At 44.9% G+C, this 16,812-nt stretch overlaps 2 protein-coding genes across 3 annotated transcripts in view; one reads left to right on the forward strand and one right to left on the reverse strand.

Moving 5' to 3' along the window:
• The first annotated feature begins 380 nt into the window (after positions 1-380).
• On the forward strand, positions 381-13,775 carry PMPCB (peptidase, mitochondrial processing subunit beta). Its single transcript, XM_062213210.1, has 13 exons — positions 381-500; positions 1,503-1,643; positions 2,286-2,372; positions 2,715-2,844; positions 4,814-5,012; positions 5,969-6,048; positions 9,608-9,723; positions 11,083-11,226; positions 12,342-12,502; positions 13,087-13,172; positions 13,252-13,340; positions 13,452-13,527; positions 13,613-13,775. Exons 1-13 carry the CDS (start codon positions 399-401, stop codon positions 13,675-13,677), a joined length of 1,476 nt encoding a protein of 491 aa, XP_062069194.1. The 5' UTR covers positions 381-398; the 3' UTR covers positions 13,678-13,775.
• Positions 13,776-13,881: 106 nt separating this feature from the next.
• DNAJC2 (DnaJ heat shock protein family (Hsp40) member C2) overlaps positions 13,882-16,812 on the reverse strand; it is a 33,278-nt gene continuing 30,347 nt past the window's right edge. For both annotated transcript variants that reach the window (XM_062212938.1, XM_062213023.1), the window contains exons 16-17: positions 14,278-14,432; positions 13,882-14,012 (exon numbers count right to left, since the gene is read on the reverse strand). In XM_062212938.1, the coding sequence (XP_062068922.1) occupies positions 13,938-14,012; positions 14,278-14,432 (230 nt within the window). In that variant the 3' untranslated portion in view covers positions 13,882-13,937. The remainder of the gene's footprint in view (positions 14,013-14,277; positions 14,433-16,812) is intronic.

The raw sequence follows: 16,812 nt of genomic DNA on the forward strand, positions 1-16,812 counted from the left end.
AGTCCTACATCCTCTGCTTTCAATCCAAGTCCCTGCTAACGTGCCCAGGCTCAAGTCCTTGGGAGATCCGGATGGAGTTCCTGGCTCATGGCTACCGCCTGGCCCAGCCCGTCGGAGCCTTGTGGTCATTTGTGCAGTGAACCAGTGGTTGGAAGATCTCATACTTCCTTCTCCGTGTCACTCTGCCTTTCAAATATATATACATGAATATTTAAGCTGCTTGCGGACTGCTCCGTGGAATCGATTTGGTGGCAACAGTTAAGCATCCCCGCTTGCCCTCCACGGCGGTTTCCAAGGGTGTCGTTCTCACTATGGCCACAAGGTGGGGCCCGCCTGCTATTTCTGGACCTCGGGTCACGACCCCGGAAGCACATCCTCCCCTTTACCCCCTAGCAGACATGGCGGCGGCGGCGGGGGCTCGAGGGCTGCTTCTGCCCGCGGCGCGGCGGCGCCTCTGGGGGTTCGCCGAGAAGCTCTTGGTGCGGGGCGCCACGGGGCGGGTGAGCTCCCCTCGGCTGGGCTGGGCGCGGTCCCCACACCGGGTCGGGCCAGGCCTGCTGGGCTCGGGCCGCCCTCCTCGGGACTTGGGAGACACGAGGGACGACCCTGCTTCTCGTCCGTTATCCCCGCTGTTGAGTTGCCAGTATGAAGGTTGCCCGTGGCCCTCCAGACACTGAGTGGTCGACAGTGCGGGGAAGCGAGGTGGTAGCCTCCCCGCGGCGCGCGCTCTCGTGGCCCGAGACGGAGCTTCAGCCTCAGCTGCGCGCGCCCGGGGCCTCGGGGGAGCTGGAGGCAGAATTCAGTGTGCGATTGCCTTTTTCTCCTCTCCGAGGGCGTGGGGGGCGTTCACCTGTGTGCAGAGGAAAAGCCAGGCCAGCAGTCCGAGGCTCGGAGTCCGGGGCTGCGGATGTCCCCTGTCTTTGCTCCCGCTGCCCCTCCTTGTAGAACTCGTTGCTTTTCGAGAACGGGGAAAACTCGAGTCTCCTTCCTTCCTGTGTTGTGAGTGGGTAGTTTTATATTTCTCTTTTTTTTTTTTTTCCCTCTCCGCCCACCTTTGTTTTCGCAGGAACGAACCCGAGACATTTCTGGATAATAATTAATGTAGTATCAGTTTCTCCGTATTGCTAGGCTCTGCTCATCTTCTCGTCGGGTTGCCGGCTCTGGGAGAGTGGCTGGTTTGGGGCAGGGTTCTCCAGGTTGCCTCCCTTTGGCTGTAGATCGGGGAGGAGGGGTGGGATTTTTGTCTTCGAGAAGCAGCGAGAGCACTGGTTCACTCTCCACCTGCCCACAGCGGTCGGGACCAGGCCATCCTGAAGCCGGGAAAGCAGGTGGCAGGGGCCCAGTCTGGTTTTGTCTCCCAGCGCGGGAGTGGGGAGTGGGGTGGGGGGGGAGTTGAAGCCAGGGACTCTGATGTGTGCTGGCTCATTGGTTTGGTTTTCTAACTGATTTCTAAGATAAGAATAGTAAAGATGTTTTGCTTCCTCTCTCCGACCCCCGACCAGCCCCCCCATTGTGGAGGGAACAGGTGGAGAAGTACACAGGCTGCACCGCAAGTTGTTCTCAATGTCCCCGAGACCCGAGTGACGCGTCTGGAAAACGGACTCCGAGTGGCCTCGGAAGACTCGGGGCTGTCCACGTGCACCGTACGTGACCAGGCTCCCTTTTCAGAGGGCAGACTGCTGAGTCGAGCTTTAGCTCTTCAGTTGGCTGGTGGTGGTTTGCTTGACGGGTGCCGCTTGAGTTCGGAACCCTGGTTCACGATCTGCATCTGGTTCCTGTAGCCTAGTATGGTGTTTATTGCTAGCAGTATTGAGAATAATGAAAGAGGGCTGGCTTCCTGGGTGCTAGGTGTTTGACATAATTCAGTATTGTCTTTCTTACTTGATTGTTAAAACAGTTCTTGGTGGCAGGCCTCAACCCGCATGGTCTGTAGTGGAGGAAGCAGATTCTAAGAGTCTTGGTTTAGTCCAAGGTCACAGAGCTAAGATTGGATCCAGGATCTGAGCTCAGTTGTCTGACAGTCTCCAGTGTTATTCGTTCAACCAGTATTAACTGGCTATAGTCATGAGTTGGGCTGAGAATTTAGGTTCTTGCTTGAAACTGGTAGTGGGTATTAGTAGCCGGATGGTCAGCATTTAAATCATAGGACTGAACTCGGTTCAGTCAAATAAGAAAACCTTAATGTTAATAACTGAAAGCATTTGTCAGAAAAGGGAAGGAACCTCCCCTCGTCCAGAGAAACAACGAAGACTGTCGTTGCTTCCTTGTGTTTTGCTGGCGTTAAGGTTGGGCTGTGGATTGACGCTGGAAGTCGATACGAAAATGAGAAGAATAACGGGACAGCCCACTTTCTGGAGCACATGGCTTTCAAGGCAAGTGGTGGGACTGGACAGGAAGTGTCGCCTTCTCTGAGACTTGGTAACGGCGGGAGTTCATCCTTTCACAGTGAAGAACCGCTTTAACGTGTTTGCTTTTTAGGGCAGTATCTGAAATGATTACTGATCTCGGCTCTTGAAGCTGAAACGAGGGTTTTCTCCTGGGCACGAGGGTGGTTGAATGTAGGCCATTTCTGCATTGTGCACTTCACAAAGCAGATTTGTCCTTGCAAGAAGCTGACGCTGGCAGATGTCCTCCGAACCCATGGTTTGGAGTGTTCAGAATACAGGAAGGATGAAGAGAGGAGCCGTAACTTGTTTTTCTTCTTTCGTTTCAAGGGCACCAAAAAGAGATCCCAGTTAGATCTGGAACTCGAGATAGAAAACATGGGTGCACACCTCAATGCCTATACCTCCAGGGAGCAGACTGTGTATTATGCCAAAGCGTTCTCCAAAGATTTGCCAAGAGGTACTGCTCTTATTTGTACTGTGCGTGATGCAGACTTTACCTTCCAGGGCTCAGAGATAATTTAGCATGACTTTGATTATGTCTGTAACCTCCAGAAATGTGGAAGAACAAAAAAAGGGGGATCAAACTCTGGTGAGAGGGCAGCTGTTCTGAGTTTTTTTTCTTCTCATAAGGCAAATGACGTTAAATATTTACAGGCCTACAGACTTGTGCCTACAGGCCCTAACACTTGAGGAACACTTTCCCATACCTGTGTGGGAAAACTTTTAAAGTCATTTTTATTCCTTGTTTGTAACAAACACTATTGGTTCTGGGCAAAATAAGCTCATGTTTACTTATAATCAAGTAGATATTATTTTTATTTTGTTGAAATAAAATAGTTATTTTGACAGAATAGTACAGCATTTTTTTGTAGTTACTATGTTTGTACTGTTTTGCATGTCTGCTTTTTAAAATTTTGTATTTTTAAAAATTCATTTGAAAGAGTGAAAGAGTGAGAGAGAGATCTTCTGTCTACTTGTTCACTCCTCAAATGGAAGCAACAGCCGTGGTGGGACCAGGGGGAGGCCAGAAGCCTGCAGCTCCATCCCGTTCTCCCACGTGGGTTGTGGGAACCTAAGTACTTGGGTATCCTCTGCTGCCTTCCCAAACGCACCAGCAGGAGGGTAGACGAAAGCCACATAGCCGTACCATCGTGCTGGCCCATTTCCTTTTTCGTTTGAAAGGCAGAGACAAAGAGATGCTGTCCATTGGTTCACTCCCATGTGGGTCGCAGGGCCTCAAGGACTTGGACCATCTTCTGCTACCTTCCCGGGTGTATTAGCCGGGAGCTGGATCAGACTCTAACAGCCAGGGCCTCTGTGTGGCCCTCGTGTGGAATGCCAGTGTCGCAGGGCTCCCTTGCAGGTGGCAGGCACTTACCCACTTGCCATCATCTGCTGGCTCCCAAGATTGCATTAACAGGAAACTGGATTGGCAGCAGAGTAGCTGGGACTCAGACCAGCACTGCATTATGGGATGCCGGTGTCCCAGTCAGGCTTGACCCACTGCGCCCGACCCCATTGGTTAATCTTGTCCCCTTGTCTGGTTGCGGGCTCTTCCTCACCATTCTTGGACTCTGGTTCTCTCATCTAGACAGAGGATTTTACTTGCTTTTATAGATTTTCCCCCTCTTTGCTGGTCATCTCAGTCCCAGCTTACTCTTAATAGTCTGTTTTCTAAAGTTCTTGGTATTTGAACTTAAGTGACTTTGAGATAAGGCTCCTTAACTGATCTTAAAGAACAGAAGGTCACAATTGAGTAAGAAAATGAACTCTTTAGGTTTTATTTTGTGTTTAATAACATTTAGGTTGTGGTTGCAGTTATGTACTCATTCTTCAAGAACAAACTTTTATTTTTTGGGAAGGGATGTGGTTTTTCTGATAAAATTGCTTAATAGTTTGATAAGACGCCCTTCACCTCAGTTTTTGCTTTTTGCACAGTAGTGTGGAGAGGACGTAATTATGTTAATGGGTCATTGGGGGCTTATGTTAGCTTGTATTCATTCTGTACTCCTTTACAAAGCAGCCTCATTACTGTGGGCACTTGGCTAGTAAGTGCTTGGGTGATTGAACCCTCTGTGCATAGCTGACTGTTTTCAGACTGTTAGAGTCTGAAACCTTGCGATTTCACACAGAACACTGTACGTTAACGTGCAATTTCCTTAGCACTTTTGTAGTAGGTGGGCCTATTGCAAAGCAAGGGTGACTCAAGGATTCTTCAAGCTCTTTATGCCACAGGGCTTTGTCCTTTCCATCGTAGTGTTGTCCTTTTAGGGTCACTGAATGGGAAAGTTTCTCCCCAAATTACTCATTTAGTCCATAGTGAATTGATGGATGGGGTCATAGGGTCTGATGTTTAAAGAGATTTTAATAGTGAGAGTTAAGATTTTTATTTTTATTTTTTTATTTATTTATTTTTTTCCAATTAGCTGTAGAAATCCTTGCTGATATAATACAGAACAGCACATTGGGAGAAGCCGAGATTGAACGTGAGCGTGGTGTAATCCTCAGAGAGATGCAGGAAGTGGAAACTAATTTACAGGAAGTTGTTTTTGATTATCTTCATGCCACAGCTTATCAAAATACTGCACTCGGTCGGACAATTCTGGGACCAACTGAGAATATCAAGTAGGTACAATTCTCAGATTTAGTTTTCTGGGAAAAGTTGTGAGTTGTGAAAAGGAACATTCCTAAAGTATGTTTCGAAGTCACTTTTGCCCCTGATGGCCCAGATGAAATTGTAGTTAGCTCCACTTCACTTAATTCCCAGGTGTACATCTGGAGTAAAGATGTAATGATGCTGAATCTTTCTCCTTGCTGTAAGAATGTTGACAGCTTTTTATTATTATTTATTTGAGAAGCACAGGGTGAGAGCGAGCGCTCCTCTGCCGCCTCCTCCTTCCCCACCTACTGGTTCACTGCCAAATATCTGTGATGTCAAGGGCTGGGCTGAGGCCAAAGTCACGAGGTGGAAATTCAATCTAGGGCTCTCACTTCGGTGACAGGGACACAGTTACTTGAGCTGTCTCCACCACCTCCCGGGGTCTGCCTTAGCAGGAAGCTGGACTGCGGAGATGGAGCCAGGGCTTGAACCCAGGCACTCCAGCGTCTTAGCACTAGGCGAAGTTCTCCAGTACTTAGATCCTGTCCTTAATTTTTTACTTCAATTATTTTCTCTTTACTTGAAAGGCAGAGAGACATGGAGAGACACAAAGAGAGAAAAAGAGCTTCCGTCTGCTGGCGTATGCCCACAGTAACTGAGGCTGGACCAAGCTGAAGCCAGCAGCCCACAACCCAATCTGGGTCTCCCACATACATGGCAGGAACCCAAGTATTTGAGCCATCACAGGCTTGGCTCAGAAATGGAGGAGCTGGGACTAGAACCAGGCAATCAGATATGGGATGCAGGTGTCCCAAGTGGTGTCGAGGCTGGATGCTTGCCCCCCACCTACCCCATAGTCTATTGCTGACTGCATTTAATTCTAGGATACCTTTCAGGTTGTCTTTGATTTCAGGTGTGTTATATAAAGATCTGTGCTGCTTAAAATTTCCTTTTACAATTGCTTTATCTACTCCATCTACAGGTCTATAAATCGTAAGGACTTAGTGGATTATATCACCACCCATTATAAGGGGCCCAGAATAGTGCTTGCTGCAGCTGGAGGTCAGTCAATATTTGTTGCGTGTTTTAGATGCAGGTGTTGAGTGGTATGCAGAGTCAGTTTGATCATTTTGGGGGAGATGTGCAAAAGCTTTATTTAGAGCCAACTATATTCTGTCTAAAGGGAGTGTGGAACAGTGGAATAAGACTGTCTTCTTTTTAGTGGGTTTCACTTATAGAAAAACGTAATGAACTATTCACCACGTAAGTGTACAGCCACTTGTTTACTTGTAAGACGGGGGTGAATGAGTGAACTGGGAGAAGTTACACTTGGAACTCAGTGTTCTGCAGCTTGACAATCTGGAGATCCTTCATTCTCGAGAAACCGCTTCATCCCTGGTGAGGAATGAAATGATTGTGCTCATTCTTTTCATTTGCTAATTCATTTAATAGATCTGTGAGTTACTAGGAAGGGGAAACAGGGAGCCTTCATGGAACATTTCATGGGAATCCAGACATGGACGTGGCATCGGATTTCTCGTGTTCATGTTTGAAGAGAGCGAATAAAAGAAAATTCACAGTAGATTCTGTCTGAGCTGGCAGTTTTCAGATTTCAACCAGTTAGTGGGGTGGAATTAAAAGATGTTTTCTTTGGGATAACAAAATTTGAAATCCACATATGTGAGGGTTCTTCAAAAAGTGCATAGAAAAGATGTATTAAAAAACTGCATGGATTTAGAAGTTTTTTGTACCAATATAAACTCATTTTTAGTTCCATTCTCCACAGACTTTTTTTTTTTTTTTTTTTTGACAGGCAGAGTGGACAGAGAGAGAGAGAAAGGTCTTCCTTTGCCGTTGGTTCACCCTCCAACGGCTGGCGCACCGCGCTGATCCGAAGCAGGAGCCAGGTGCTTCTCCTGGTCTCCCATGGGGTGCAGGGCCCAAGCACTTGGGCCATCCTCCACTGTACTCCCTGGCCACAGCAGAGAGCTGGCCTGGAAGAGGGGCAATCGGGACAGAATCCGATGCCCTGATCGGGACTAGAACCCAGAGTGCCAGTGCCACAAGGCGGAGGATTAGCCTATTGAGCCGGCCTCTCCACAAACTTTTTAAAGTACCCTCATAATAAGTTAAAATTTTAGTCAACTTGGATAGCCTGTTGAGCTGAGTATGTGGAGGTATTGGAGAAAATGAAAATTCAGGTTGCATATCTCAAATATGTCCCTGTCGTGACTTCCAATCCAATCACGTTACCTTTGTAAGGCAGCAGTGCACTCTGGGACTCTCTTTAGTAACAATGTTTTCAAAATGTCTGATGTTCCCTGGTTCTTACACATTTGAAACTATTTTGAAAATGTTGAGAAATTCTTGGTTATATGAGACCTCAACAGCAAGTGTGGCATATGGGCAGTGAGTTTTATTTTGGCTTATGGATTTTGGTTGTTTTTTTTTTTTTAAGATTTATTTATTTGAAAGTCAGAGTTAGGGGCTGTCGCTGTGGTGCAGCAGGCTAATGCCCTGGCCTGAATGTTTATGGCATCCCATATGGGTGCCAGTTCTAGTCCTGGCTGCTCCTCTTCCCATCCAGCTCTTTGCTGTGGCCTGGGAAAGCAGTAGAAGATGGCCTAAGTGCTTGGGCCTCTGCACCCACGTGGGAGACCCAGAAGAAGCTCCTGGTTCCTAGCTTCGGATCGGCGCAGCTCTGGCTGTTGCAGCCACCTGGGGAGTGACCCAGCAGATGGAAGACTCTCTCTGTCTCTACCTCTCTCTGTAACTCTGTCTTTCAAATAAGTAAAATAAATCTTAAAAAAAAAGTCAGTTACACAGAGAGAAGCAGAGGCAGAGAGAGAGAGAGAGAGAGGGAGGTCTTCCATCTGCTGGTTCACTCCCCAGATGGCCATGAGAGCTGGAACTGTGCCGATCTGAAACTGAGCCAAGAGCTTCTTCGGGTTTCCCATGCAGGTGCAGGAACCCAAGGACTTGGGCCATCTTCTACTGCTTTCCCAGGCCATAGCAGAGAGCTGGATCAGAAGTGGAGCAGCTGGGATTAGAACCAGCACCCATATGGGATGCCGGCACTGCAGGCGGTGGCTTTAGCTGCCATGCCACAGCACTGGCCCTAGATTTTTTTTTAAAATGTATCCTTTGAGCATGTTTATTTGGAAAGAAAAGTTATCCAGAATTCTATTTTTCTTTTTTTAAAACATTTACTTATTTGAAAGAGTTACAGAGGTAGAGAGCAAGTAAGTAGCAGAGAGAGATCAGTTGATCTTCCCTCTGCTGGTTAACTCCCCAAATGGCTGCCACGGTCAGGACAGGGCCAGGCTGGAGCCAGGAATTTCCAGGTCTCCCACGTGGGTCAGGGGCCCAGGCACCTGGGCCATCTTCTGTTGCTTTCCAATGCACATTAGCAGGGAGCTGGGTTGCAAGTGGGGCAGCTGGGACTGAACTGCTCTCACGTGGGATGCCAGCACTGCAGGCTGTGGCTTTTAACCCATTATGCCATAGCACCAGCCCCTTATGGGGTCATTTTGACATCGCTGAGGTTAGATTGTCTTGAAATTAGTATTTTATGTTACTGGCACATAGATGATGGTGCGCCTTCTATGAGTGTGCTTCAGAATGTTTATGGACAATAGAATTAAAAGATATACTTATTTGGTACAAAAAAATGTCTGCATAGTTTTTTCAGAATACATATTCCCCATAAACATTTCAAAGGCTCCTCATAAATGATGGCATTTCAAAAATAGGCCAGGTTTACATCTTTGCTGACCTCTTCTGGTTTTACTGTTTGAGCTTCCATTTAGCTCTTCTGGGTCACTCTTTAGGTATATAGCTTTTATTTTGCCAAACACTTTTGTATTCTAGCATTACTGGGGGAAAAAAACAAAAACCTCTATGTTCTGCCTTTTAAATTGGGAGTAAGTGGAGTAGGAGCTAAGTATTTGGCTCAGCCAACCCAGGTTAGTAAATAGGGAAGCAGTGGGAATGATTGTCTTCTGGTAACTGTGCTTCTGGCTTGCTTGTAGTGCTGTTTTCACGATGTGAATGCAGTGGTCTCTTTAAAATGTTTAAAATATCTTTATGTGAAAGGGACACCCACACACCCACCTACCTACCTACCACTCCCCAAATTCTCACAACAGCCAGCAGCGGGATCTGGCCCTGGCCAAAGTCAAGAGCTAGGAATTCCATCTAAGTCTCCTACATGGGAGGCAGGGACCCCAGTACTTGAGCTATCATCTGCTGTCTTTTCAAGATGTGAGATGGATCCAAAGTAGGTGTGGAGGCAGGACTCAATCCCAGGACATGGGATGCAGGTGGCCCAAGCTGCTCCTTAACTTGGTTAACCTGCTGTGGGACAATACCCTACATTGGTATCTTGATGAAAACCATCAGCTGCTTTACAGAATCAGACAGCTGTGCAACCCTGGGCCTTAACACTAAAGAAATTAAGTGTGGTGTGACCTTACTCTTAAAATGGCTTTTAGTGAGTGCACACAGTTCATGTGTATCACTTGTGCCACCAGTTGATTGTAAACCAAGGTATTGGCAGTTTGTTGTCTTAACAGATTGACCTGCCGCTGGGTACATGTGAAAATATTTTCCTTCAATTTAGGTGTTTCCCATGATGAACTGCTTGAGTTAGCAAAGTTTCATTTTGGTGGAGACTCTTTGTGCACACACACAGGAGATGTACCAGCTCTGCCTCCTTGCAAATTCACAGGAAGTGAGGTAGGGCAAGCCTTGTGGCTAGAGTTTCCTTGCCTTTTGGGTGTCTTGTGTTATGAGTGTATGAAATGTGCATTTATATATATACATATATATATATATTTGAAAAAGCTACAGAGTTTTCTTTCAACAGCTGGTTCACTCCAGGCTGAACCCAGGAGCTTCTTCCAGCTCTCCCACGTGGGCGGCAGGGGATCACACACTTCCTAGGTCCTTAACAGGGAACTGGATTGGGAGTGGAATAGCCAGGATATGAATTGGCATCCATGTGGGATACTGGCATTGCAGGCAGTGGTTTTACCTGCTATGCCACAACACTGCCCCTCCCTTTTGAGATTTATTTGTAAGCACATGCATGTGAGAGCAAGCACACATGCATGCTTTTTTTTTTTTTGGAAGATTTATTTTTATTGAGAGGCAGAGTTCCAGAGGGGGAGAGAGAGAAAAGTCTCCCATCTGCTGGTTCACTCCCCAAATATCTGCAACTGCTGCCAGAAGCTGAGCTGAGCTGATCTGGAGCCAGGAGCTTCTCTGGGTCTTCCATGTGGGCGCAGGGACCCATGTATTTGGACCATCTTCTGCTTTCCCAGGCCATAGTAGAGAGCTGGATCAGAAGTGGAACAGCCGGGACTTGAACCGGCACCCATAAGGGATGCTGGTATTGGAGGCAGTGGCTTAACCACAGCACCGGCACCAGAAGGCTACGCTTTTAAGAGCAGTGTTGTAATCTGGTCTTTTTGTGTTTTTCTTTGGTAGTATACGTATTTGTATGCAGTAAGGTAAAAAAGTAATTGTAGGATTAAAAAGGCCCCCAATTTTGACTTTCCTATCAGGTTTTACTCTTTTAAGTTCTGCTCACTATACATTTCTAAGGGTAGCAAGTGTTAAAGCCAGAAGCTAAAGAGAAACTGCCACTTGTCAGTTAACAGCTTTAAGCCCTAGTAAGGGTTTAGTTTGCCACTTAAAGATGATGTTCGATGTAGTACCTCGAAAGAGGTGTTAAGTTGGAAGCTTCAGAACTGTAGTACAAAAATAAACCTGCAATGCCAACATTAGTATCAGTTTGTAAAAACTCAGGTGCAAAAGATTGATTTGTACCAGGGAAATGCAACCTTTTTTTGACCAGGTAAGCCATCTGATGGCTGGCTGTTGTATTTTACTTTGAGATTTTTGGTGAAAGTAGTTTTTCCTTAACTCTAGAAATTCTTCTAGATAAAACCATGCAAAGGTTTTATGAAGCCTGCTAGTTAAAAACTAGTCACGATAAGCTGTTTAAACGCTGCAGTTAATGTGACTGGCAGTTTTGTTCCTTGGTAAGCAGTGCTGTAATGGTCATCTTAATGAGACGTTTGTGTTCACTAGATTCGTGTGAGGGATGACAAGATGCCTTTGGCACACCTTGCCATAGCTGTGGAAGCTGTTGGTTGGGCACACCCAGATACAATCTGCCTCATGGTTGCAAACACGCTGATTGGCAACTGGGATCGTTCTTTCGGAGGAGGGATGGTATGTGATCTTTCCTTCATAAATGGCGATTAGCATGTTTTTCTAAATATAAATTCTCTGTAAGAATCCCCTATCCACCCCCACCTCCCTTATCACAAAGTGGAACTTTGTACTATGAATTTTGACTTTGAAAATACAAGCTAATCTTGTTGCATCTTTTTTCTTTGCTACAAATTAGTGGACTATTGGTAAGATTTTGAGGACAGAAGAGTTACTATTGAAATAACTGTAGTTGCTAATACTGTAGTACTAGTTACTACAGTTAATACAGTTTATAGTACTGTATTAATGTTAATATTTCTAATTTAATAGTACTGAGGTGATGTAAGAAAATTTTCTATTTCTCATGAGTGCATACTACATAGAAGCTAAGAGACATATTTGAATGTACTTTCAAACAGGTGAAAAAGTAAAATGATTAACAGCTGTTACAGGATAAAGGGAATTATGTGTATTCTTTTTATATCTCTTCTGTAAGTCAAATACAAAATAAGTTTATTACAAATTTGTCTGTACTCAGATTTCTCCAAAATGCATTTCATGTAGTTTAGATTCCATATGCAGTATAATTTTGAATATTTAGGTATATGTTGCCAAGAGTGAGCCCTACAAAATAGGTTGATACAGCAGCGTATTGTTTTAAAAGTACGGCTACTACGTTTATTACAAGGACTTAACTGCATTTAGTCATAAATTTCTCCAGGGTTACATTGGGCCAGATGAGCCTAACTCAATATCTTTCTTACTTGAAAAGCAGAGCTGACAGGAAGACACAGGAAAAGAGATCTAGCCACTGGTTCACTGCCCAAATGGATGCAACAGCCAGGCCAACACCAGAAGCCCGGAACTCCATCTTAGTCTCCCATGTGGGTGCAGGGGCTCAAACACTTGGGCCATTTTCCACTGGTTTTCCAGGTGCATTAGCAGGGAGCTGGGTTGGAAGCAGAGCAGCTAGCACTCAAACAATGCTCATGGGCTTAACCCCTGCACAGTGCTGCCAAGCCCAGCTCTTCAGTCTCATTAACTTTATTACTGCCAGGGGAGTCACTGTTTGCCACACAGACATTTCTCATTCACAGACCTACAATTCTCCTGGACTTCTTTTTCCCTTGCAGAATTTATCTAGCAAGCTGGCGCAGCTTACCTGTCATGGCAACCTGTGCCATAGCTTCCAGTCCTTCAACACTTCTTACACAGATACCGGACTGTGGGGACTCTATACGGTTTGTGAACCAGGCACAGTTGCAGACATGCTACATGTTGTTCAAAAAGAATGGTGAGAAAATAGCTCTGATTAAGTTAAATCTTGTCTAGGATTAGTATTGCAGGCCTGTTTCTTTATAGTGATTATGTGAGAGGCAGAGACCGAGAACTTCCATAGAAAGACTGAGCTGTCATCCACTGGCATACTCCTGAAATGCCTGCAACACCAGGGCTGGGCTGGAGTTGAAGCCTGGAGCTGGGAACTACATCCAGGTCTTCTGCAGGCATGGCAGGACCCCAATTACTTGAGCCATCACTGTTGGGAAGCTAAATCCAGTCAACTGAGATGTAATTTCTAGTAGTTTTAAGTTAAATTCAACATATTCTCTTGATAAATGAATTGAATGGCCCACAGACTTTACCAGGCCCTACCAGATGGAAACTGGTGAAGTATCAAGATTACAGCATTTCTCAAATTGTTGGCAGCTTATTTTATATCCTGTCAAACCTTCCTCTGCAAGGAAAATACTATTTTAGCTTGTGCTTTTATGGGGATTAATAATTTAACTTTTTACTGAGTTAAAAGCAGTCATTTTTATGTTGTGTACTATTTGCTTTCCAACCATTTGGTGATACCAGTCTTGCAAATGTTTTTAGGATGCGACTCTGTACAAGTGTCACCGAAAGTGAAGTTGCACGAGCCAAAAATCTTCTGAAAACAAACATGTTGCTGCAGCTTGATGGTAAGCTGCAGCCCTTAAGTTTTACTTTCATATGGTTCATCTATAGTGCACCGCTTAGTTTTTCTTTCTCTTGAAACAGGTTCAACTCCAATTTGTGAAGATATTGGTAGGCAAATGTTATGCTATAATAGAAGAATTCCTATTCCTGAGCTTGAAGCAAGGATTGATGTAAGTCATTTACAGAAACTGAACATGTGTATCCTACATCTTGCCTTAAAGAGTTCGTTGCAAAATGTGTCCTTCCTACAAAAAGCTTGGAATGATAATCTCTTCTTTCAGGCTGTGAATGCCGAGACGGTTCGAGAAGTATGCACCAGATACATTTATGATAAGAGTCCAGCTATTGCTGCTGTTGGTGAGTCTGGCCCCTCTCCTCATTTGCAGCAAGTTGGCTAAGTGCTTTTCTTCGCAGTTGTAATTGCTATCTTTTCAATCTATAGGTCCCATTGAGCAACTTCCAGATTTTAACCAGATTCGCAGTAACATGCGCTGGCTTCATGATTAACATGCTCCTAAATCAAGACCTCTGGAACGATATCAAAGAGAGACCTACAGATTTTTATCAATACCTAAAGACAAAAATAAAAATTGTCTCACAACACATTAATGCCCTGAAGGCTGTTCTGTCAGATGGTTGATCTAAAAAACTGTGCTGGAAGCAGCACACTTCTCAAATCTCTGTAAGTATGGCTTTAAGAAAGAGAATTGGTAGAGTGTTTTCAGTTTTATTATAAAAATGCACACACAACAAAGATTGTCATTAAGTCATTTCTTGGCTCTACTTGCATTCAGCACTTGCTCCTGAGCAGCTTTCTTCGCTTTTACCATCTCGACAAGTTCCTAAGAAAGGGGAGAAAGGGTGACTGAGATTAGGAAACCAGATTTCAGAACAGATTGGAATACGTAACAACTCAGAAAAAAAAAGACCGATTTCACTAATTTGCCAGGGCTAGAAAGTTTCTCAGGTAGGCATTTCTCTGTAATAACTTTGGCCCCATAACTACTGTGATATTGAAGAAGCCACCGTAACCTCTTTCCAGTTAACAAACATAATCAAAATGCTATCTATAACACAGTTACAACATCAGAACGGAATCTCATCAACCTTGTATCGCTTCATGCAGTCCTTCTTTGTCCTGCCAGGGACCGCTTCTGCTATTTTCTCCCATCGCTCAGGTGTATTTACTGGGTATGTCTTCAGAGCCTGTTCCAAAAGCTTCTGTTCTTCTGTTGTCCATGGGCTGAAATCCGTGCATGGACCTGTTTCACAACAATTTTTATTTGAGAACGCTTATCCTGATTTGTAGAAATGTTTACACACAAGTAGCTTGCTAAGTGAAGGGATGTGCTGTACAGATAGAGAAAAACTTGAGGTAGCAGACATTCCCCTCACCATTAAATTAAGTCTGGTTCCCTACAGGATTGGGCTGCCTCACAGTTTTTTAAATTTTTTTTTTGACAGGCAGAGTTAGAGACAGAAAGGTCTTTCTTCCGTTGGTTCACCCCCCAAATGGCTACTACGGCCGGCGCGCTGAGCTGATCTGAAGCCAGGAGCCAGGTGCTTCCTCCTGGTCTCCCATGCGGGTGCAGGGCCCAAGCACTTGGGCCATCCTCCACTGCCTTCCCGGACCACAGCAGAGAGCTGGACTGGAAGAGGAGCAACCGCGACAGAACCTGGTGTGCGGCGCCGCAGGCGGAGGATTAGCCAAGTGAGCCGCGGCGCCGGCCATGCCTCACAGTTTGAACGTTTTGCTGCATGGGCCCTTGAAAACCAATTTTGTTTAACACTGGAAAAAACAAGCCTTGAAATACTAAGCCAGGTGCTCAAGGTTTCAGTGCTAAAGAGGCAAGCTGAAGTTAGAGATCTGGTTTTAGTCTGATGTTCTTTCCAATAAATATGCTAAACTGCGTGGAGTCACTGCTAACCACCTCTAGAAACTGTTAATGTACTTCTTTTAACCAAGTTTTTGTAAAGTCTCAAGAGGAAATACACTTGGATTTCTTAAGGATGTGGTTTAGCCCATACTGTAGGTAAAATGAATGTTAAGTGGAAAAAAGCTGATTTGGTTATTCTAAATTCACAGACTAATTTATTATTTCAGACCATGTAATAAAAATGTAACAGCCATAGCATATATGATTACTTCCCAAGAAAGAAAAGTACACCTCCTCAAGACAAGCCAGGGAACTTGTATCTGTATTTGAAGGCAGACTGAAAGCTTTCCTGAGGCCCTGTTAGCGGTCTAAAGCCCCCCAGTACCAGAGCTCTAACTCATTTATATTTTGACTGTTCTTCAGTTACTTTACAACATTTTGCACAATTCCTATGAGAAGCCACTGTTCAAAACATAGCAGCAGCCTGCTGTTCAATGATATAATTGAACAGGCAGGTGCCTTCCCATTAAACCTGCAAAAGAGGGAAGGCACAGCCAGGCAGCATCACTGTCAGTCACGCCTGCTCTCACAGGGCGTGGTCACTCCTCACAGAAAGACGATGGGCTGTGGGCACAAATATCGAGCTTTGTCTCCACCACGGGACCAAGTGTGCTGAGGCTGGATTTTGTGGAGGAGATAAAGGAACAAGCCTCTTGAGAAATGCCTTCCAGGTGTTCAGAAACTTGTACTTTGTTGCCTCACTCAAACATTTTGCAATGGCAGAATGATTTTTATGCTCTATAGAAAATTATTTCTACCTGAAATTTGGGTATTGTAAACCAGACCAGGAAAGATAAAGCTGGGTCTGTTACAAAACAGGGACAGCTTATCGTGTGGTTAGCTTTTAATCCAAAAACATCCTTGGACCTGATCTAGAAAGTACACCGGAAATTAGTTTAAGGAAGGAAAACATTGGGGCAGGCGCTGTAGCAAAGCGGGTAGTCACCACCTGCAGTGCCAGCATCCCATATCGACGCAGGTTTGAGTCCCGGCTGCTCCACTTCTGATCCAGCTCTTTGCTATAGCTTGGGAAACCAGTAGAAGATGGCCCAAGTCCTTGGAACCCTGCACCTGCATGGGAAGACCCAGAGGAAGCTCCTGGCTTCAGATCCGCGCAGCTCCAGCTGTTGCAGCCAATTGGGGAGTGAATCAGCGGGTGGAAGACCTCCCTCCCTCTCTCTCTGTATGATTTTCTGACTTTCAAATAAATGTAATTAATCTTTTTAAAAAAAGGAAAACAGTAAGTGAAAGATCTTTCTTCAAACTTTGTCATAGTAAAAAAAATATATACATCTCATCCCAAAATGCACACAAACAAGTTTCACAAATAATACACATTTATGTTATAGGTATAATGCTTGGTGATGTTTCCCATTCATAAACCACAAAACTGATTTCATGGCTCAGTTATGGGTCTTGACTTGTAGTCAGGCTGTCTAGGATACTCAAGGTAATGTGAACACTCTAACAGGTTTAAACGTTACTGTGAAATAGAGTAGAAAGGATCCCTGTGCACTCTCGTCAGTCACCTCAAATGTACACATTTCACCAAACATGCCTGTTCTGCACATGCAGACACACTTTGTTCTGAGCCAGACAGCAAGCTGAAAAGGAGATGCCTTTTTGCTCCTGAACGTTAATCAGTGGTAAATTTTCTTACACCATACATCCTTCAGAATCAGGAAATGAACCTGGATAAAGTACT

Source organism: Lepus europaeus, chromosome 1 (genome assembly GCF_033115175.1).
Source record: "Lepus europaeus isolate LE1 chromosome 1, mLepTim1.pri, whole genome shotgun sequence".
Lineage (NCBI taxonomy): Eukaryota > Metazoa > Chordata > Mammalia > Lagomorpha > Leporidae > Lepus > Lepus europaeus.